The sequence below is a fragment of the Aythya marila genome (assembly GCF_965140915.1).
Source record: "Aythya marila genome assembly, chromosome: 1".
Taxonomy (NCBI): domain Eukaryota; kingdom Metazoa; phylum Chordata; class Aves; order Anseriformes; family Anatidae; genus Aythya; species Aythya marila.
The window spans coordinates 180,975,289-180,998,501 of record NC_139042.1 but is presented as its reverse complement, the minus strand read 5'-3'; the positions used below and the strand labels follow the sequence as shown (position 1 = coordinate 180,998,501).

Sequence of the window (23,213 nt, the reverse complement as noted above, 5' to 3'; positions counted from 1 at the left end):
GAGAGATACTTGGCTATTATTTCATCTGGAAATCCAGTAAGACAGCACATTTCTTTTCAACTCTCTTGTAGCTATACTTCCAGACTCTCACAAATGAACTATTGTAGATGGAAAGGCAGCTGAAGAATACTTCAAAAGAATTAAACCATATATTCTATATGGGGAAATTTACTGCCCCCATTAGAAAGCAGACAAAGAGTCTGATCTAAAATGCACTGAAGTCAGTAGGAATCTTTTCTACTTTAATGAGGTTTGGATCAGCTCTCAGTGAGCACAGGAGAGGGAACCTATGCAGGAACAGTGCTTTTGCACAAATCCTATAAAAAAGGAGTGACGCTCACACAGACCTCTGTCGACGAATGCTGTAGCTCAGTGTGGGGAGCATCCTGTGGAGCCTGTGCCATTCCCAAATTTAAGTTTCCCTTCTCTTTTTTTTTTCTTTTTTTTTTTTTTTCTTTTTCCTCTTCAGAATCTGGATTGACTTCAGATAATATTTTTCCACTCCACTTAATATCTCAGCACACTATCTATTTTTTGAATTACAAAACTAAAATTGCTCTGTGGGGGTACAGAATGTCTCATGTTTTGTGCAATAATGCATAGACTTCTGGCATTTGAGGAGACTGAAATGTAATCCATTAAGTTAGCAAAATAAGGGGGTTAAAACCAGGCTTCACAAAGCCATACAGAATCAAAAACTAAGGCACTTAGCTGCTTTGAGTGATCTTACCTGCCAAAAGAGACTTGTGATAGCAGCCCATGTGCCTTAACTAAGGGAAAATGAAAGTATTTACTGTGCTCTACTAGCAAATTTAGGAGGTATGACTTCAAAGTAGAGCAAAAACTAAAAGCAAATACAAAAAAGAACCCACCCCTAAACCTGTACATTTGTATTTGAGCTCTCAAAAAATTCCCCTAAAGTGTTTTTATGCACTCCTTTATTTTTACTTAATTTGTTTTGTATGTTGAAATTACTGCATGTCAAGAGTGGTTTCCAAGACTTTTCCTTGGGAGAGATGATAGGAATGAGCAGTGAACCTCCTGGACTTTGAACTGAGGCATTTGGAGGCATCGTCTTCACACTTGCATTGTGCAGGTTGTAACAGAAAATAAGCAAAGCCCAAATCATTTATAAATGCTATGAAATTCAGGACTTGAAAATTGTTGAAAATTCTCTCTGGCCAGGAAATCCCACTGACAACCTGGAGTAAGTCCTGCTGTGAGGCCTGAAATTCTGCATGTCCCTGCTGCTCCCTGGGCTTTGGATTATGGGGGAGAAGGCTTTTTCTAAAAATGTTAAAGATTGTGTTTTTCTTTTGTTTATGTTAACAGCCATTATGCTAATATCCACTCACATACCTTATAAATTGTTGGAAGAAATTATCTATTTATTAAAGTTTCAACACCTCTTTCATTTTAATTACGAGGCAAGAACATGCACAGGCCACATTTGAAATTTCCAGCAGAACCTCCAATCTAAACAGGCAGCAGGAGGGCTTGATGTTCTTGATACTTCTGAGATAAAAGCTAACTAAAATGACTCACTTTAAAAACAACAACAAACCATCCCAGGTCTTTAACCACAACAAAGAATCCAAAGGGAGACCAGTTTATTTTTCCTTTTATGCAGTTCACCTCTCAACGTGACCTGGACTCCGCATGCAGATGCCTGCAATTTGTTTCATTACGGAGTTATCCCCAGTGCGACTCCTCCGACTCCCTCAGCGTTTCTTCAGTTTGGGCTGACAAAACGCACTCCAGTGCTAGCAGGGGCAGCAGGTGGAGGCAGGTCCGTGGGGTACGGTGCCCAGCTGTGTTTGGGGCTGAGCCAGGCTGGGATGCAGAGCTGCTCCCCACCGCCCAATGGCTCCAAGGAAAAGTGCTTAAAGCACGGCAGAGACCTGAAGGGTCAGCAGGACCAAGGGAAGAACCTTGTGCTTCCCCTCGGACATTCCTCCTGAGATTAATATTTTTTTTTTTTTTTTTTTCCACCGTGCACTGGTCTGTGTAATAACATGGGAAAACTTTTGAAGACTTTACTAGCATCCTTTGGATCAGACCCTCTGTGTTACCCTCAGGTTAAAATGCTCATATGACCTATTCTAAGCAGTCTGTCTCTCTGAAATCTGCAAAATATTAAGGGGAGTAGGACAGAATTTCAAATACTACGCAAAGCAGGTCATCCTCTATTTGTTAGGAACAAAACAAGCTTGTTTCTCATATTTTATGCATATGGGTTTAAAGACAGATCAGAAGATGATGAATAATCTGTTTTATATTTTTTTTCAGTAATAATGTTAAATGTCATGGTCCAGCAGAGCATGAAATCTGTCTTAACAGCTAGCAATCCAACGGGATTTGAGTAACTCAGCTGCATTTTTTTTTTCTTTACAAGCCTTCTAGAAGCAACTTCCACCGATGTGGGCTTACAGGAATTCAAGATTCCTTTCAAGACCCATCAGTGCCACAGATCCATGTTCATTACAGGGGCAGACTGGACTTGTGCTGAGTGGGCAGGGCTTGAGCTGTCTGTGGGGAAGGGCAGCACATGGCCAGCCCCATGCCTGCTCCTGCTGCCCACATCAATGGCTTGATCCATTGGATGAATCCTCCCAGCAACTCCAGAGGGACTCGAGAGGTGGCTCTGGGGAAGCACCTCTTGGTCTGTGCGTCTCTGCATAGGCTCCAGGTGCTTGCTTCTTGAAGCTGCCGAGCACACGCACTCCGGGTTGAAACCAGAGAGGGCTGTGTGAGCTCAGCACCTCTGAAAGCCAGAAATGAGGCAGTTCTGAACCTTTGAAATCTTTTTGGATGCATGGCAAGCCACAGCAGCTGTCGGAAATTTTTGCTGAGAAAAAACGTTAAGGGTTGCTGCTTATGCCTGAGCTCTAGGAAAGACAAAACAAGCTATGCAGGGCAGGTGTGAGCAGTTTGGTTCTGCAGAGGTATATAAAAATGGGCCAGGACTAATCCCCAGTGCATGCCTTTGTATCAGTGATTCATAGTCTCTTAAAAGTTGTGGACAGAAAGGACAATTTGATCATCTACCACAGCTTTTCTGAAATGGCTGAGTTCTTGTGTAAAGTGAAAATAAATGATTCACATTTGGAATAGCAGCTTTTTTATATCTCCTTCACCCAAAGGTAAATGGTAACTGAAGGCAAGGCAAACACACTTACACGCATGCTCACACACACACACATCTCTCCATCCATTTTGGGTATGATTCTTAGAGTGCTTCATTGTCTGTTCACTGAATTATTTCTGACTTAGCCCTAAATTTTGTATCTGAAACATGACAAATACCACCCCTGTAAACATGTTGCTAGATTACTAGCGAATCCAAGCTTTTACAGCAGTTTTGCCTGGCTACTCGTAAAAAAGCTGTTGTCCATGAAATCATCTGCCCAGTTGAAAGAAAACACTCTTTGCTAAGGAAGAACTATTGCTTCCCTTTCTCCCTGAGAGTTTAGCATGTCAAAGTTTCATTTCTGTTTGCAAGCTGTATACCCAGAGGAAAATGTACTTTTTGGCCATACAGTATAGTTTAAATGTGTTAAAAGTAAGTAGGTGCAAGTGCTACCAGAAGGCTCTCCGCTTGTTCCTCCCTTGGTGTATCAGTCCATCTGCTGCTCCCTGAGCCTTGGCCTTCACAGCCGTGTCGCACCTCACTCAAACGATGCGGTTAAACGTACAGTCTGCCCGCGCAAATCTCACACCAACCATAGCTAAATGAAAACAGGGGCGAGCCAGCAGGGCTCTGTGCTCATCTGTGCAGCGTTGTCCCTGTATGCTCTTCACAGGAGCCCACGGAGAGCAGCCTCTGGCTGTCCCCTCTGCCAGGGCGAAGCTGCTGGCTTGCTCCCCTCCAGCTGCCACCTCCGTTGTGAGAGAGAGCAGGCGCTTCATTTGCCATAAGTGCATAAAAATAAGAAGTGGAACGAGCATGGGAACTCCTCTGTTTGCTTCTCATGCTCACCAACAGGGCATCTGAGGGCATCTCTTCCTATGTGTTTATCCTAAAGACTCATCCAACCTTTTCAGCTCACGATGCAGTGTCAAAGCAGCAGTGGCTGCACCACAGGCCATGTGGTGGGTGCTGCTGTGCCTGGAGGGCTCTGCCAGCTCAGGGTTTCTGAGGGGTGGTGGGCAGGCTGCCCTTCACCCCACACACCACCCCAACCACCGGTACGGTCCCCTGGATGCCATGTATCTGAAACAATGCAGATGTGAATACCAGAAACATGTATTTTACCTCGTAGACTCTCGGCAAGCAGGTCTCCTGGGTCCAGGTCCCTCCAGCACACTCTGGAGACCTCAGGCAGCGCTCGCCGCACCAGCCGCACTGCATGAAGGCAGGCGCCAGCAGGCACTGGCTGCAGGACTGGAAATGGTGGCAGCCCGGCCCATTCAGGGGCACCTTGGTTATCTGTTGATGGAAAGAGATGGTGCATAGAGCCTTTGAATGTACACACTTACCGGCGAGGAGAGTCTCAATTTATGCAGCGTGCTGTGGCACTACTCAGATTTCAGCTGTGCAAGTCGTGGTTCGGCTTCTCTTTAGCTCAGTAATTATAGGATCTTATAAGTAATTTAAGTGACATGATTTTAAATTCACTTGGGAGAAACCCTAAAGGCATCTTAATGTTATATACAGTTACTACCAGCATCTGGTGTTTACAGCAAGATAGCATTTTTTTGCTGATGGAAAAAGAAAACAGCAGTGTGCTCCTCCCAGTTCTGTAGCAATTCTTGGAAAAAACAGTGTGTCTCAGTATGTCTTAGTTCATATGTTTATAAAAATAGGCATGATGGCTATTTCAACTTTGGTTAGGATACATTAATTTCTGTGACACACTGGGCACACGACTGACCAAGTACTTGGTGTTTAACACATACCATAAAAAAACCTAACCTATATCAAAAACATGAATTAAAATTTATGATAATTTTCAAAATATCAAAAATAGGTATGATAATAGTCACTCTAAATATCAGAAGTTATCTTTGATCAAAGTATTAACACTATCATTTAATTACATCACTCTATAATTTATACTTCAGTACCTTTCTTCAACATTTTTGGGACATTTTCTTTGAAGATTACTCTTGTAAATATCTCTTAGTTTCTAGCAAATGATTAATAACCATCTTTAGTAATGGCTGATTAATTTCTTTAAATTCTTATAGAACTCAAGAGGTCAAATTATTGCTTATGATTAAGGTTTAGGATTATCTGTAATATTATCTGCTAATACGATGATGTTCTAAATCCACCTGACAATGCACATCCTAGTTATAATAATTATGACAATAGCATATTTACGATAACTCTTCATCTTTTATTAACCCTTTGTAAACTGCCTGATAAAATAATCTTCAAACCTTACCAAGAACAGCATCTCCAATTTTAAACACACCCACCTAACACTTGCACACACACCCCTCTTAAAAAGTTATAAAGTTATGACACAAACCAACAAAAGCCAGGAAATTCTGAACACCATTCTTTTCTTAAGCCATTGTGTGTTTTTCTTTGCAAGCACTTGAATTAAGGACAGACTTTCAGCTTTAAATTTGCATTTCCTGGCTTTTGTTGGTTTATATCACAGTTCTTACATTATTTAAACATTTCTCAATCTTAGTCTGTTGGTTTGTTTAGTGGGGAAAAAAAAAAGTCTTGGAGGAAACTTGCCCCTCCAGCGTTCCCAAGGGAATGGAAGGGCTGGGAGGATGCAAAACATAAAACAGAAGTGTGAATAGTAGTCCTTAATGAATGTTACTGCTCTGTATGCAGGTTTGCACAGGGTGAGGAATGATTAGATTATGTACTGCTCACCTTTTTTCCAGTCACTACCAGGGTATAGCCATCTGCTGCTACTGAGTTCTCAACAACAACCTGAGGAGAGATGGGGTGGGAGTCCAGCTGAAAGCTGACATGGGGAGCTGTGGGCTCTGAACGGGAGACCACGATCTATGAAAGATAGAAATTCAGAAATTCAGAAAATCAGCAGGCAGTTTGTGACACAAATGCTGCTCAACAGTCTCACATCCCTGCCACTTTTCTGCTTGCATTAATTACTTTGCATTACATTGCATAATGTTTTGCATAATGTTCCATCATGATCTGATTAAACCTCTATAAAATCCACTTTATTTAACACAGCAAATCATGGCTCTTGGAGGATCCTCAAAATGCATCATGTTTACTAAAATACCAAGGAGTCATTGCTTGCTTTTTGGTCTTTAATTTCGAGTATTTATAATCAACCATAAAAAGTGAAGATGAGTCACTTAGCCTTGTAGATTTAAGAGTACATGTGAGAAAAAAAAAAAAAAAAAAAAGAATTTTATCTACAATGTCTATTTAGAGGAAACTTCAGGCCTTTGACATGTTTCCATTTATTTTCACCTTGGTCCTTCAGCTTGAACAGTGCACTGTAGCCTGTGTTGTTACTATCTGGTCATGGTGTATGTGGGGCTGCTGGAGTCCAAAACTATGGCAGGCAGATTGTTGCTGTGAGCATGGCTACGAAGCCACCACAAGCAGTCAGAGCTCAATTCCCAGAGCTGCTGAAATGGTTGTTACTGCAGACAAGTGCTTGGCAAAATCATAGAATCATAGAATCACAGAATGGCTTGGGTTGGAAGGGACCTTAAATATCATCCAGTTTCAAGCCCCCTGCCATGGGCAGGGATGCCACCCACCAGATCAGGCTGGACACTGTGAGGTCTAACTCCTGCTAATTTCTGTGGGAGCTGGGTGTCCAGGACAGTCTTGGCACCTCTTAAGCAACAGGGAAAGCAGGAAGCTCTCTGGAAGATGTTCCAAAACAGGAGCCTAATTTAGCTGTCCTGAAGCCCCTTTGCAAGAGCACTTTCTCTCTTGATTTCAGAAGATCTTAGGAAGATTAGTCACACCAGTATGAAATTCCCCCACTAGTCATCTCTCTTCATCTTAAGTTACCTAAATACTTCTGAGAATTTGGGCTTATTCCTGCAAACACATGCTTAACTTTACTACTGTAACTTTGTTGACTTTAATGGGATGAGTCATGGTTGTTAAGCACAGGCATAAAGCATCTGCAGATTGGGGTGGATATTTGATAGCAAGATTTTATAGGCTTGGGCCTGCAATCCAGAAGGATGTGCACCCAGTGCGATAGCATCAGGCAACAAAGGCAGAGGATTGTTTACATAAGGGAAGATCATGTTCATGTTTCAAAAGCTGCATCACGTGTAGTTTACTTAAGGAATTTAGATAATCAGTGTTTGTTGAGAAGTTGAGATTCAATGGAGTTCATTATTTAAAAAGATTGAAGCCATTTTGGAAATAACTTGTATGTCAAAAGTTTCATTTTTTCCTATAATGAAGCTTTTCTCCTGACTCCTAAGGCAGCACCAGAACAGCCAGGACATTGACTTACATGATTTCACTGGCATTTTGCATTGCCAAGGTCTTTCAGCAAGAGGGCTGACTCCAAGACTCGACTTAGAGATGCTGTAATTACAGCTGATGTTTTGTTGTAATTCAAGACTTAAATAAAATATATGAGCAGTAAATTCATGGTGATAACTGTTTCACATCTCAAAGATATTTACAGTTTGGGGTTACAAGAGGCTTTTTTCTCCTTAAAATGAAACTGGCTTTGTTAAAGAATTTGTTATAAGTTTGTTTCACAGTACAGAAAGTACAGCTTTTATAAATCGATAAGGTCTGATCATTTTCAGTGACACAGAAGTATGGTGTCTGACTCAGTGTATTAGGGCATGAGCTCTGTTTTTTTATTCAGGACAATGAAAAATAGAATGGACTGCAAAGCTGCATGGAAAAGCTTGATTAATGTTGGCATTATGGGGAGAGGTAGCACCACAGCTGCAAATACCTTTTTAGTTGATCATTAGCCATGTCTCATCTCGGATACCCACTGCTATAAAATGCTAAGAATTCTTTTCTATCATTAATCCAGGCTTCCTCTTATTGCCAAGCATTCTTTCTGATTGAGCCACAGTGTTAACCCCTTAAACACATCTGTGTTGCAACCTCAGATGATACATGAAAATTTGGATCCCATCTCTCAATAGTCTTGGAAAATTACGTGGTACATTAAAAACCAAGCGACCTTTATTGTACTGGGGCTGATAGTCAAATCACCTGCTCAAAGCCCAGGTGGACAGACTTTGGCCTCATGACATACAGGGAGCTCAAATTACACTTCCTAACTCATTTGGAACTATGGAATAAAAGTTTGCAGTTTTCCTAGAACTAATCCACCAGCCTACAGAGTTGCAGTAACAGACTCAAGATGCAAAAAATGCTCTTTCTGGTCCCTATAACTGTGCCATTTCTTCACGCATCAGCCTAGTCCTTGAAATTCTATCTTACCCTTATCCAACATAATCCTGAAGAGAAAGGCAATTTTAAGACAGTTGCTACAGCATGAAGATGAGGCTACTTAGGACTCCAGTGTTGTTCTCAGATACCTCTGATTTTTATTGCTTGGGACTGCGCTGGTATGTGTGTACCTTTTGGCATTGCTGTATTTTGCCCACACTACCATACATGTGCTACTTCTGCAATGGAAATATTTCAGTGCTACAGAAGGATTTATCTATACAAAGACTAGAAACATTATTATGATTATCCAAGTACTGGTGTTTCTTTTTGTTTTGCTTTGTTTTTAAACATCTTAGGTCAGAGGTTGGACTCGATGATCTTGAGGTCTCTTCCAACCTAGAAATTCTGTGTGATTCTGTGTGTGATCTTAATGAGATTATCAAATATTTCTCCAGGACACACAAGAAATTAAAGTATATCTGTGTGCCTGCACTCAAGCAGTTAGGAGAGAGGTAGGGCTTGTGCAGACAAATAATTGACTGAAAGAGAACAAACAGATGCTGGCTGTAAATGGGCAGCTCTTGCAATAATAAGTCAGAACACCAGTGGTGTTCTGCAAGGGCCTGTGCTGGGATCCATACTGTTTAATGTATCCATAAATGAGTTTGAAAAGTGGGCGAGCAGTCCAGTGACAAAGTTTGCTGAAGATCTGAAAGTATTCAAGGTGATAAGGATGAGGAGAGACGATGAAGGATGGCAAGAGGACTTTACAAGACAGTGTGTCAAGGCAATAAAATGGCAGGTGAAATATGACAAAGAAGATAAATGTAAAGTGATAACATGATAGATAGTTCCAGGAAAATATCACCTCATTGTTCAGCAGCAGTGCAAAAACAAAGTTAGGAATTATAGAAAAGGATTAGACAACAAATCAGAAAAGATCCTTATGCCATAAGAACTCACAGCTTGTCCAGTCCTTGAATTCTCTGTGCAGTTCTGGTTGCCTCATGACAAAAATAATATGTTAAAATAGGAAAAAGGTTCAGGGAAGGGTAACAAAGGCAATCAAAAGGCTGAAACAAGCAATGACTGGGCTAGAGTGGAAGCACTGACTTTGTGGGTGGGATATGGAAAAGGCATACAGGACCATAAGTGACATGGAGAGAGTGGCTAGTGGTTGACCATTTACTGTCTTCCAATAAAAGTACTAAATACCATCAAAAAGCAAAAGTAATAGGCAGGTTTAAAACAAACAAAAGAGCAAGACTTCCTGTCTCTATGCGATGAACATGTGTGACTCCTTGCCAGAGGATGTAAATGCAATGTACATGGAAAGAACTGAAAAAACAAAACACAGTTGCTCAGGAAATCCCAAGAACTGAAGAACTAGAAAGTATTGAACTAGAAGGTATTGCCTATGTTGCCCTGCTCCCTAGGCATCCACTTGTCAGGAGGCTGGAGACAGAAGACTGAGCTAGATGGACCTTTGGTTTGATGAACCCAGGCAGCTGTTCTCATGCTCTTTCAAATAACCCTCCCAAGAAGCACATTCCTAATCATAGCTACAGCCCCAGACATCCTTCTTAAATCAAACACAATATTTATTTCCCTCTGTTTAAGAGAAACACAAAAAGGTATGCAATCTTTCACTGTGGCTCAAAGTACTTTGATAAAGGGCCAACAATTAATTAATTAATATATTATTTAATATATCTTTAGTACTGGAAGCCAGTGATCACTTACGTTGATAAAGATCAAAGTAATTCATTTATACACACTTACTTTACCATCGGTTAGTATTAATGGTAAGTGAGAAGCCTCAAATCTAGGTTAATTTAAGGATAATATGGCAAATGAAGACTGTAATAACTTGAGTTGAAAAAGTGCATACAACAGCTTCTTTTAAAAAACGTTCTGATGCTCAGTTCTGCTAGTCAGCAGGATTGAATTACATATGTTACTGAGTGTATGGTGAAATATCTTCTGCAAAAATGAGAGGCCTTCTTAAAGCAATCCCATCTAAGTATCACATTGTTATTTTTTCCCTAGATGTCTGGCAGGTGGAGGCCATTACCCAGCAGAGATAGGCTCAGGGTTAACTTTATTGTGTAACGCCTTAAATGCCTCGGGATATGCAGCAAAATCTTAGGGAGGGCACATATGTAGCTCTCTAGATGCTGTATATCACTCTAATCCATGCAGAGTATAATGCTCTGAAGGGTGTAAGCTTCTCTACTTGAACTGAATATTAAAACATGTGTGCTCTCAAAACAGTTATTTAGCAGCAGGTGTTAATTTTAATTTGGCTCTACGGATTTTGCATTATGCACTATTTCATAGTTTTGGGGGGAGCATCAGGATACTTTCTTTACCACAGAAAGAGCTGCTATGATAAAACTGTTAAAAGTTGAGTATATGTATGAAAACATCATTTACATAGTTTTTCCCACAGATTTCTGCTAGTTGAAAAAAATGTGAAGTGGGAAGGATTGCAACAATTCACATTCCTACATATGCATGTGTGCACGTTTTGCATTTAAACACATCACACAGTATTGGGAAGCCAAGTGCCCACAGCAGCAGGACAGGAGTGGGCACTGGGTAGGACAGCTTTTGCAATGACTGCTTATATCCCGCCATGATTTCCTCCTCCCAACACTGCCAGGTTTAAGGTCTGTGCTCATGTATTTTGTGACCTCCTCACACTTGCTCCCAACATGGCTTTCCACTTGCATGAGTGGGTTTTGTTACAATCTTATTTATCCAGTGGGAAAGGAACTATGACAAAAGAAGTTTGATCAGTCCATAGGTGGAAATAGCTTTCACTGTGCTGTGATACAAACTGGAGCTGAATGACTATGCTGAAAAAAAAAAAAAAAAAGAAAAAAAAAGAAAAAGCAAAGCTCTGTACTTCCTTGCTCTGTGTCAACTCATTTTGCCAATGGGCACCATGGCTTTGAGCCTTGATTCCCAAAGCAGCGAGGCCTTGCTATTTTGCTGTTTGCAAGAGGAGAGCAATGCTGAATGCCTAGCTCTCTTCTTTTTGCATTCTGGGACATGATTTTCCAAGCTCTCTCTGAGTGCAGTTATAAATAAAAAGCAGATGTGATTATTTTTGTCTATACTCATTTCTGTAACATGCATTGTGTTGCCTGGCATGTAATCTATGAAAGCAGCTATGACACATGCTAATTTTTCTCTTTTCAGGGAAACGAGATGTGAGTGTTATAGTTTGGTGTTGTTGTTGATTGTTTTTAATCATAAGTATTCCCGGGAAATGACTGTGACTGTCAAATATTCTGTACTTGGATAGGAAAGCTAACAGATTTCTGTTCTGCATGTGAAAATCTCCCAAACAATTGATCTGTGAGAGCTGAGTCCCTGTTCCTCATCATACAGAATGGGGTGCACCAAATGAAAAGATGAGGCAGCAGGTGAAGGAATCTCTTCATCACTCAAAGCATGATTAATTTCTGGGTGTAATTGTCACAGCATAGTGTGGAGGGCAAAAAAAAACATAATGGAAAGGAATTCCTTTATGGACTATTAAAGGGCTATTAAGGGCTACTAAACACTAGACACAGGTGCATTTTCTGGCTCAGGAAATCTCTGGGCCACAAAGTACCAGACACAGGAGGGTACTGGGAGAAGGATCAGTATGTGCTTTTACTATCCATCCTGAAACCTTCATTCTAACCCTGTACTTCCTTTCTTAGCTGAAAAATCTGGTTAAAATTGCTGGGGTGCAATGTGTCCCTAGAACAAAGCTTGCTGTTCGTTATTGTTCTGTGCCAGGGTGTGCAGGGAGGCCCTGAGGAGGGTGAGTGGCTTGTTGTGCACGATGCACTCTATGCCAACGAGGACTATATATGCTATCATGCTTTGGTTCTCGTGCCCCAAGCCATATTCAGTCCAGAAGCTGCTCAGACATGACATTGCGTGACCATGTTTTGCTAATGCTTGGCTTCTCAGCTAGAGCTGGCTCTTATCCAGCCAGATCAGACAGGACTGCAGCCAGCGTGTGGCTGACTGCATCTCAGGGTGTATGTATACGCACGGGAAGACCCTCTCCTTACCTCCAGGAGAAACAGGATGGACATCCTACTACTCCAAAAAGATGAGAGGACATCTGCAGGGGGTCCTTACCATGCTTATAGCCTGGTGCTGCCCCACAAGAGTGGTTACCTGTAGTATGTGTAAAGCTTACAGGGAAAAGTTTCTCATCCCTCTCTTCCTGAAGCAGGTAACCAACGAGCAGGGAGGCCAGCTTTAGGCGTAGGGAACATGTGCAAGGCTCTGCTTCCAAACACAGTGTTATGCTGAAAGCCAGCCTCTGCAGACATCAAAGGCATTGGTCTCTTGTCCATTGTTAAGGCCAAACCAAGTGTGAGCTTTTTGGAATAAATCTTATAAAACTTTCCTGTATCCCACTCTGCCCAGAGCTATCAGAAAGACTTCCCCTTCCTGAAGAACTTTTCTCTTCGTCACTTAAAACTCACTCTATGAGGTAATTTCAGGCAAAGAAAGAAAAGCTTCACCTTGGAACTGAGCAAAATAGAAGATATTTAATCTCAATACAGCATGGACTTTTTTTTATTTTTTATTTTTATTTTGTGACAAACTCAAATATCCCCAAAATACTGGCCGGTAATGAACGTGTCTTTTCCAGTTATGAGTTGTATCCTTAGTGTAGTTTCTTTGACTTGAGGGGAGTAAGACTGGTTTACACCAGCTGTAAATCTGATTCCACAGCTACGGCAGTGTGACTGTGTGCTGTTTTCTAATCAAATAACCACTGTGAAATACCTGATTCACTTTGCACCCAACAGCTGTACTTTCAGCCCATGTTCCCAGTCACACTCTGAAAACAAGCACAATAAGAAAGGCCGAAACAGCTGCAACTTCTCAACAGAAAAAAAAAAAAAAAAAAAGAAGGGGGGAAAAAGGCTTGTTGTCAGGCTCCAGCTTAGGAAGGAAGTAAAACCATTTTTCTTTTCTGTCTCATGCATGTCAGCTGTCTTAGAAAAATTATTACTGCTCTGTTTTGTAACAGAAACTCCACAATATTTAGTAAACTACAAACTCCAATCTATTCATGGCCAAATACAAATTTAACATTTCTGATGCAGCCAAAACATGCTCAGTATGTCAATGGGCTGCAATTATTCTCCAGGAGAACTCTGGAATTCACCTCCCGGCCCCAATTATCCTCCTTAAAAGAGCTCATGAATCTTCTGTGCTTGGACAATCTAGATTGATTTGAGTTTAGTTTTAGATTTTGGCTGAAAAAAAATAAACATTTAGCAAAGGAGGCAGTATTTCCATTCCTGTATTTGTGTATCAGTGCTTTTCAGAGCTGTGAAAGTGAAAAATTCTATTTAATCTAACTAAGAGGACAAGTAGAAAACAACAGGTGACTATTCACTGGTTGGGTAAGGCATACCTGCTTCTGCATTCCAAATATTATTGGCTCCTCTGATGCTTTTTTTAAAGGAGCAAAATACAGGCTGTACTCTGATAACAGTTGGGTCATTAGCACAGCCATCAGCTTCAGTGGAATCACTTGTAAAGACAGGAGCTATTCAGTGTGATCTGGCTCTAAATACATCAAAAACCTAGACTCAGCTAGCCATCATTTACAGAAGGAAAAATCGTGTTCTCAGAAACTACATATTAAACCTTCTCTTGACTTTTGCAGAAATGCTGTGCTGTAATTGTGTGGTAAACAGAAAAATATGGCTGGAAACAGAGATGAGGCATCGGTAGGAAGGAAGACAGTGATGGGCAGAAGAAAGTGCAAAAGGATCTGGAAAGAGAGCAAGAAACATGAAAGAAAGAAGAGAAGAAGAATCAAATGGTTGGCTGCTGATCACGTGTAAGCAGGTATAACAGGAGAATGTGAGATACATTTTCAAATAAATTTTTTTTGGTTTGAACATCAGGAGCTTGATTCGACACCTACTGGCTGCCACAGCACAGGCTTGGAGCTTCAGTTGAATTTACATGATATGATACTGTGTTTTAAACATCTATTTTTTCCCCACAAAATGTTTGTAATAATTAAAATGAACCCTAATTTAATATAACAAAATTTTGATTAAAAAACCATTAATTTCACCCTTAATTATCACCAATATGTGTCAGATTTGGGCATTGTGTTGCCAGAGAAGTTTATGTCACAAACTAAATTGTCTAAACACAGACTTAAGATTTGATACTTCAAAAAGGATCTAAGTACCAGGTGCACTGTGTTCACTACAAGTCTATATATGAGTATGTATTTTTTCTTTTTCTTTTAAATAGTTTTGATGAAAATATATTATAAATATATTAATACAATGAAACCAGATGTAAAACAGGTTTGTTGATACATAGAATTTTCTAGAAATTCTGCAAGTCATTTTCTCTGAAAGCAAATCTCTCTCTGAACAGATATAGTCAGCTCTGAATAGCTATGAGTTACAAATAGGTTGCACAGGAAAATTCAATATTTGCATGTACAAAGAGTGAAAATATTAGTGCAAATGACAAACTGTGCAACAGGTAGGTGTACAATAAGGAAAAAGAGGAGGATTTTTTGCAATATGTTCCAGTATATTTGTGAATGAAACAAAAAAAAGAAAATAGTTACATTTCTTTGCTATAAAATATGGGGAAGTGATTAGGGATATTGTTTTGATAAATTAAATCATTGTTAGATTATCCTGATTCTTTTTTAATCCATTTTACTTCAGTAATGTTAGTTTAATAGCTCAATTTTTAATGATCTCCATCTCATTGCAGTTAATAGCTATATTTCCATAGAAACACTGCAAATCTGCTTTAGTTGGACATTTGCTAATGAACATGTTTGAAAGCACTTCCTAGATAACTATTAGTGTAAAAAAAGAAAAAAAAAAAAAAAAAAAAAAGACTTAATGTAAGTGTACATTGAATTCTGGAAAAAGTGATGTCTTCTGTATTCTAGAGACATAGTATTCCTTCCAAAACCATTTAAAGGCAAAAAAAATACTAAACATTTTATCTGGAGGTAGTGTCATTAAAGCTAGTTGGTATGCTTATTCTCCTGCTGGTTGCACCAAATCCTCAAAGAAAGAGCTCCTACTTACTACAGTATGAGCCCAATGCTAACTTCCCTCTGTAACTCTAGCCAATCTAATTCAATGATGAGAATATTTCTGCTAATGGCAATATGCAGTGTACACAATAGCCTTTCTTTTGATCTGTAACTGAACCTGGAATGGGAAATGTGTCCTGGAAATATTTTAATTGTTCCATGAGTGGGTAAATGTCTGAATGAGATGTATGGTGCAGGACTTGAATGAATAATTTAAGGAACATTACAAATAAAAATAATGCTGCCTTGTGCTTTCCACCACAGCTCCCTAAAAGCTTTATGGCAGCCCAAAACAAGTGCAGTGAATAAGACAGTGGCTGTTATTAACTGTATATTTTAGATAAGGAAATGGCTTCAGAAAGGTTAAACAAATTGCTCATGTTCACTGTGTGAACCAGTATCTATGTTTAATAACAGAGCGTAGGTTGCTCCTGTGCTCAGCGTGTAGCTCTTAGCATTTGCCTTTCCTGTGCTGAAGACTAGCTGCAGCTTAAAGATAACGAGGTCGTCAAAGCAAGTTCAGGTAAAACTGGCAGGGTTGTCACTGAACATTTTGTTAAATTCCTGTCTTTTAGGGGGAAAGGAGAAATGTAATTTTCTCTGATTTTCTCCTGTTTTCCACCTGTCCTATATGGTAAATTACTTTCACCCCCCTCTTTTCAGGAGCACTATGGGTTGTGCAACCCAGGGCAGGTTCTGCACCCAGTCTGTGCAGAAGGCAGTAGTGGGGATGTTGGATACCCTTTGTCCAAAAAGGGTGCCAATTGGGGATTAGCAAATACTGGGGACAGTATGTAACCCCACTGGATGTGGTAGGGACTGAGAATGAGAGGAAGAGAGAAAAAAGAGAAGGCATATTATTTAGTCTTCTCTGATGACTCATGCTACATCAAGAATTTATGAAAAGGTGTACGTGCCCAAGTGGTTTCTAGTGGAAGATTACCAGATGTGGGAAAGTTGGAAGGGCACAGCAGCACATGATGGCCTTCTTATCAGGAGTCAGTTAATGACGGTTGAGGGACAACTGCTAAATTTGATGACTGCGGCCTACAGAGCAAAGACTCTCTAAAGCGTCAAAGACTGCCAATACATTTGGAAGTCCACTAGAGGACGGATAATACTGGCAGAGTAAAAAGAACATAGATCCCTGGGTGCAGGTGGGATCCAGGCTGAGATACACACCCAGGCTGGACCCTGTGGTGGCTGGAGAAGACAAGCTCTCCAAAGTGGTCATTGTGGGTTGACAGTGATTGAAAGAAGGTGCGTAAGTAGAGGAAGCCCTCATTGTTTTCAAAGTATTTTGTCTTCTCATGTTTGACTGCCAAATTTTTAAAAGACTGGCTGTATGGGTTAGATTTATTTTGTTATTCACCTACAAAGAAGGTATGCAGGCTAATCTACCTGCCTAGATTAGTTATGTACTCAGTGGAGGGAGACAGACTTCTCAGGAGGGTGATTTACCACTCACTATGGAAAACCTGGTTTAAGACAGGAAAAATTGCTGTCCAAAAGAATAGTGAGAAGACAATGAGTCCTAAAAACTGAGATGTACTCAGCGAGACTTGCAACTAGGTGACAGAGCAGTTAATCTCAATTATTCAGCTGTGAGTCGTAAACTCACATGGGTATGAAGCAAGTAGTTTGCTGCCATAGAAGTGGATCAGTATATAGAAACAACTAATGCTCTTTCTTGTACACTGTAAACTGTCTGGGCATTTTACTTTAAACTAGATATAATCTGATCTTCTAGATCAATTGACCATATGAAGCATGCATCTGAAACTGTTCAGAGAATCAGTCATTGCTTTAGAGCTTTTTGCCCCCAGCTGGGGTTGGAGAATGCTTGATATGTATCTAGGACAAAAAATTCAGTTTATATTCCTTTCAAAGAAATGTAGTTTGTGCAGACCAAAAAAGATCTCTGGACTGAACCAGCCAAAGTGGAGATATGGCGGATTTTGCTCCAAAACCATTGCTCCAAACCACAAAGCCCATGTGAAACATTTAAAATGCTGAATGCTCTATTAGATGCTTTGTCTATGTTCCAGAGGCTCTATTTTACTCAGCAATTTGAATTTTCTAACACCCCGTTAAACTTGATAATACCGCTCCTTGTTTTTCACTATTCTGTTTAACTCCAGTGTTTTTTACTGTGAAGGTGATATTTACCTGCATGAAGCGTCCCTCCAAAGTTCCCAGATTAGCAACGGTAAGGTTCCCTTTGGTGAAGACAGATATTGAAGTTAACAGGATGTTGTTGAACTGGCCCATGAACAAGTCAACCCTCTGCAAAGGAGTTGTAACTTCTAAGCGATATTCATCATCTTGTGCTCTGCAGTATGAAGCATTTCTTGAAAAAGCCTGTTAGAAAATGAAGTACAGATGAGTACTGTCTTTATGAGTAGGAATAGATCTTTGTCAGAGTGAAGTCATTTAGCACAAATGCATTTGACCAAAAGTATTTTAAAATGTTTCAAACTTAATTGCTTCATCAGTTATGATGTTCTTTGAGGAAGGCAATGACTTCTTAACATTATGGGAATGCTTCTTTCAACTTTTTTATTCCCTTTGTAAGGAAAAAGACTGTAAGGTCTTTATTTAACCGGATGATATATGTGTAAGCATATATATCAAGGTTTTCTTTCTCTAGGTGAATTTCATAATGCTCCGTCTCCAAGGGTCTCAGAATTCTTTGATTGCAAAGCTTGATCAATGACTCACCTGCTTCTAGAACAGTGATTCCTAGAAAACGATTCTCTAAAAACTTTGCATTTTCACTTTTTTTTTTTTTTTATTAAAATAAGATTTTCCAGCATTTTTCTTTTTCTGTTCTCTTTTCTTTCCCTACATTTTTTTTTTCAGTGATATGCAGAAAAAGGTGGAGAAAGAGGTGGAGAAAGAGGAGGAAATAAAGCAGGAAAAATATGTTTCTGATTGTATATAGTGAAGCCAGCTTTTTATAATTACTTAGGCTGTTATATTGATCATTTATTGCCTTTGTGCTATTTCGTCCAATCACTATGTCTCAAGCGCACTGTAGTAGTTGCTGCTTTTGCAGGATTTTCTCTTTCAGTTTGGTAATCGAGAATACAGGTTTTTAATTTTCATTGGAAAAATTCTTGAACAATTCACTTTAAGATATCTCTAGAGAAGAATATAACCTTCAGTTCTGATAATTCAATTGTAATCTATTAACTGAAAATTCCATTACTATTGATACTACTTCATCTGTTTTGGTGAAATTGTACAGATAATAACCAGGAACCCCCTAAAGGATCTCTAACCAGTTTAAATTTGGAAGTCATCTACTGTGTTCCCACTGTAGCATCCTTTATGAATAAACATGTAGGAGGATTATAAAGGATTTTAGGATAGTCCCCTCTGTTGAAATCAATACAGAGCTAGGTTTTCCCTATTTTTTTTTCTTATTGATTTGTTGTTGTTACAAACATGTTTAAAAAATCCTTTTAAAAGCTTGAATTAAGCCTTTTAAAGACAGTCAGAGTCTTTCTACTAAAGTCGATAGGCCTGGATCATGCAGTTAGGGACAAGTAAAATTTTATTTTCATATTTTCTTGATTTGGGTGGTTTTCCTTCTGCTACTTAGAGTACTATTAGAAAGAAAATAATGAATCAAGGATTTCTTGTTTGCTTAACTCCGTTGAATTCTGGAAAAACCCCAAGGCATTGGAAATGCTACTAGCAAACTGTTTAACGTAATAGCTCCATCCTTTGCTGTCAAATTGTTATGTTTCTGAACTGTGCCCAGCAATAGCACTGGCAGGTGAGGTTTCTTATGATCCTTGGAAGTTGCTACCAGCAGTTGTGACAGCTTTTCTCTCCAGGTGTTCTGTCAATTTGTTGTATCATTTATGTAAAATCCTGTATAAGGATTTTACCAAACAAGTGCAATTGAAATCTTTATGCCTAATCATAGCCTAACGATACAGGAAGAGGGCTTCCATATTAGATCTGACACAGAAGTGACTTACTGGTTTGGTTACCTACATGCTAAAGTGTTTGCTCTATTAGTTTTGATATTAACTGTTAACGTATGGTAGGAACTGACCTAGGAACTTTGCACTAGGCACACCAAACAGTCATTGAATAAACTTTACATATTTTTAACCCAGTACTTGACTGGGTTAAGTCATCAACAGGAGACAAATTTAATTTTTCTTTGTTTTGGCCAACAAACAAGCGAAAAGCGTTATTCTTTTGCACTCATATCCTATCCAGTTGAAAAATATTTCTGAAACATCTGTGCAAAGATTACTCATACAATGAGTATGAATAGTTCAAGTGCAGAAAGATGTACAGTTCTCATGCTTTTTGAAATAAGGCAGATTTCTGAGTTTACCCTCCCCCAGCTTGGGACCTCTGCTCTTTGCTATAATTCCTTTCCTTCCATGAGCAAACAACTTTAGGGAGAATGTTTCAGTGCTAAACCTAAAAAAGTACCTTCTCCTGTGTGCTTATCTTAACACGTTTTGAGCATCCTGATGCTCCTTGTGAAACTCTGTTCAAGTTTTTTTTTTTTTTTTTTTTTTTTTTTAATATGGCTGCATTTTCCTGTTTGCCCCAATACCTTTCCTAGCTTTCCTGAAGTCATTTCAGCCACAAAGTCATTTCAGCCTTCCTCAGAGATGTCGTAATTTTGGGTATCTGCCCAAAGACCTGCAGAGTGTTCCACATATGGCTCTCTTACAAAACCTGGCGCTTCATGGATCAACCATAACATAAGGTTAGCTGTTCAAGAAATACGAATGCTTTGATCTTTGAGTAGAAATACAGAGATTAAAAGGCTACTTAGAAAACTAAAGGAAGATTGATAGCACAGAAAACTTCAGCAAAGAAGCTGCTTTAAATTAACTCTTTGAAGATTGAATCTCTGCCTCCCTCTCTCTTTCTCTCAGTGTACACATAAGTATCCTCTTGGCTGTCAATGTGGAAAAATAACTGATGTCAGATGATGCACTCTGGATATTACGCCAAGTTGCAGTGACAAATCACACAAATATTGAAATGGACGATTAGAGCACTGGTAAGTGCGTGGGTTGGGCTATATTGCCTCTCTTGTGTGATGAGAGGTGCCAGTTGGGTGTGATTCACAGCGAGGGCTTTGTGAAACTGGTGTAGGTGTGCCACTGGAATGCAAAGAGGTGCGGGAAAGCCCTGCCTTTTTTCTGTATCCAGAAGGTAGGAGATAACACACTACCTTATTTGTTCATAGGGGAAGTTTTGGTGTTTTGGAATTTTCCCTGGACTCCGTCCATGGAGGACAAACATACCAAAGAAGTCCCTAGACATCAAGCTGGGCTATCAAGAGCTGTTGCTGCTTGGTGGTTAACTGATGATTTACACCTCATGTTCAGTGGACTTAAAAATATTATTTTGGACAGAGTTGCATATTTGAAACTAAAAGTGCAAAGCAGGGAGGAAAACTTAAAGTTTTAAAGTTGCTAATGGAAATCTCAAAAAAATACCCAGGTAGGTCAGTGTCAGTATTTAGTCTCCTGTCCTCTGGTCTGAATAGACTCAGGGACCAAAAAAAAAAAAGTTTAACCAGGGATTTTTTCTGAGATTTTCTGATATTTGCAGTGACTGCTGTTTGGAGAAACAGTTCAGTAAGCATTCCTCCAGACCTGTCTTGCTACAGCTGGCCAAAACCGCTCTTCTTATTTAAGTGCAGTGCTCAATTAGATAGTGATATTATGTCTTGATCTGATGCTTAATGTCTTGAATAAACTAGAAATTAATGACTTAATCACTGCAGAGCATCTCATGCTGTCTTGCAAACAATTTGGAAGACATCATTAAAATTAAAATTTAATTTGACAAATTGAAGAAGTATGCTGAAATTAACAAGATTTACTAGTGTGAATTGTAAAATGCTACACTTATGAAGGATAATTCAAGTACATCGGGAATATGTAGGAGTCTTATTTCCTACTGGTTAGTTTATGTGACTTTTAACTTGTTAGCTGTCAGGAATCAAATGCCTAATGATCAGCTTTTGTTTTCTTCTATGGATCTTGGGAGTCTCCCTCAAGAGAAATGGGCACCCAGAAGTGCCTACAGCATTTCTCCTTTGAGCATTTCTATGGCATAACATGGTGGAAATGTGCTGCAGCTGGAGGAGATGGAGTCTGATATCTGCAAATAGCAAAAGTCCATTTTCAACGAATAACTGCTGTAGTGGGAATGAATAGATGATTCTACATAACAAATTGGCTCCCAATCTGATTTAAAATGGAAACAGTGTAGGAAGACATTTAGGAAATCTCCTGAATAGTTTCTTATCTCCTGTTGTGGAGGTCAGTGAGTCAAGATAAATAAACTGCAATTTTCAGGACTGTGTCCTGCTGGATTCAAATACATAATGATGTAAAACTTATATAACAGACTCTGAACAGCAAGAGTAACTGTGGGGAAGACAGAAGGACCTTATCAGACTTTTCTCTCTCAATTTGCTTGAGTATTTTTAGCCAATAAAGTTTTGCTGTTCTGTAATGCGTTCAAATTTCCTGGATAGTTTGCACTATTTCTCTTCAGGTAAACAATGCATTTGATCACTCTGTCTTCTCAAGTGAAATACGAGAGGTGAAATTTTGGCTCCAGTAATGTCAGTGAAGCCAGGATATTGCCTGAAAGGGATGAGTGACTTGATCAGCATCGTACTGGAGTTAGACCCTGTACCATCTCTTTTCCAGTGCCAAGTTTAAAAATGTGAAGTACATTATAAAGATCTCCTGCCTATTGTTGTTATCTCTGAAAGGAATTACTCCTTGGATTTCATAAAATTCATAAATCTTCCCAGCTGTCACATACCAGTCTCTTTCATTCTATGCTCAGTTAGAGAAGACTACTAAAATCCTTATTCTTATAGCTCCAAGACAAGGTGAGGAGAAAAATAACCAGGACAAACTTTCTGGCCTCTGGCCCATTTATGGACTCTATTCACCTCATGCCTTCTTCTGTCGGTTCCCTTGGCAAAGGGACAAACTCCTTTCTCCTGTCCCCTGTAGTTTCATGCCTTAGCTGGTCAGAATGAATAAAGCACAAGGGAGAAGAGGAGATAAATATAAGTAGCTTTCTACTCCAGTCCCATGGAAGAATATTTTCTCTGCAATTTGAAAGAAGGAAAATTAATGAAATGGACCCAATTTTACTACTAGCAATTCTAAAAAGCCACAGTCACATTTGTTTTTCTCACTATACATAACTGTCACAGACTATCTGAATTCTTTATAGTTATGGGCACAATCAATGATCATACAATGAAAAATTATGGACACACTTATTTTTTGGAAGTAATTGAGCAGAAAAGAATCTCTTGTGAACGAACTCCAGTGCTGTACAACAGGCAGGAGTGAAACCAGCCAGAATGGAGGAGCATGAGAAACAGAAGTTCTTTGGATGCAGTGTGTTGGCTTTTGCCAACAAGATCAACTGCAGTTCCACAGCCAGACTTGTCATCTGTTGGATCAGCACAATGGCAGAATGAGTTCCCAAAACTTGCTGCTGCATTTCCAAGAGAAGCAACTATGCGTAACTAAACAGGGATGGCCAGTACTAGCCGTATGTACTGTCCAACAGCAGGCTAAATGTAAAACAGTGTTCTTTATTGGCACCAAGATTACATTACCTTCTTATTCTCCCACTTCATTTCCTTTATCCAATATTACTAATGAAGAGCTTGGGTCTTTCATTTTGAACTATTGCACACATTTATGGTGGTGGGCTCAGTATATCATT

The 23,213-nt window shown here is 39.5% G+C and overlaps 1 protein-coding gene across 6 annotated transcripts in view; it reads right to left on the bottom strand.

The window, feature by feature from the left end:
* Window positions 1–23,213, bottom strand: part of MET (MET proto-oncogene, receptor tyrosine kinase) — a 139,837-nt gene that overhangs the window by 41,635 nt on the left and 74,989 nt on the right. For all 6 annotated transcript variants that reach the window (XM_082775820.1, XM_082775819.1, XM_082775818.1 and 3 more), the window contains 3 exons: window positions 17,625–17,816; window positions 5,840–5,974; window positions 4,256–4,429 (listed from right to left, as the gene is read on the bottom strand). In XM_082775820.1, the coding sequence (XP_082631946.1) occupies window positions 4,256–4,429; window positions 5,840–5,974; window positions 17,625–17,816 (501 nt within the window). The remainder of the gene's footprint in view (window positions 1–4,255; window positions 4,430–5,839; window positions 5,975–17,624; window positions 17,817–23,213) is intronic.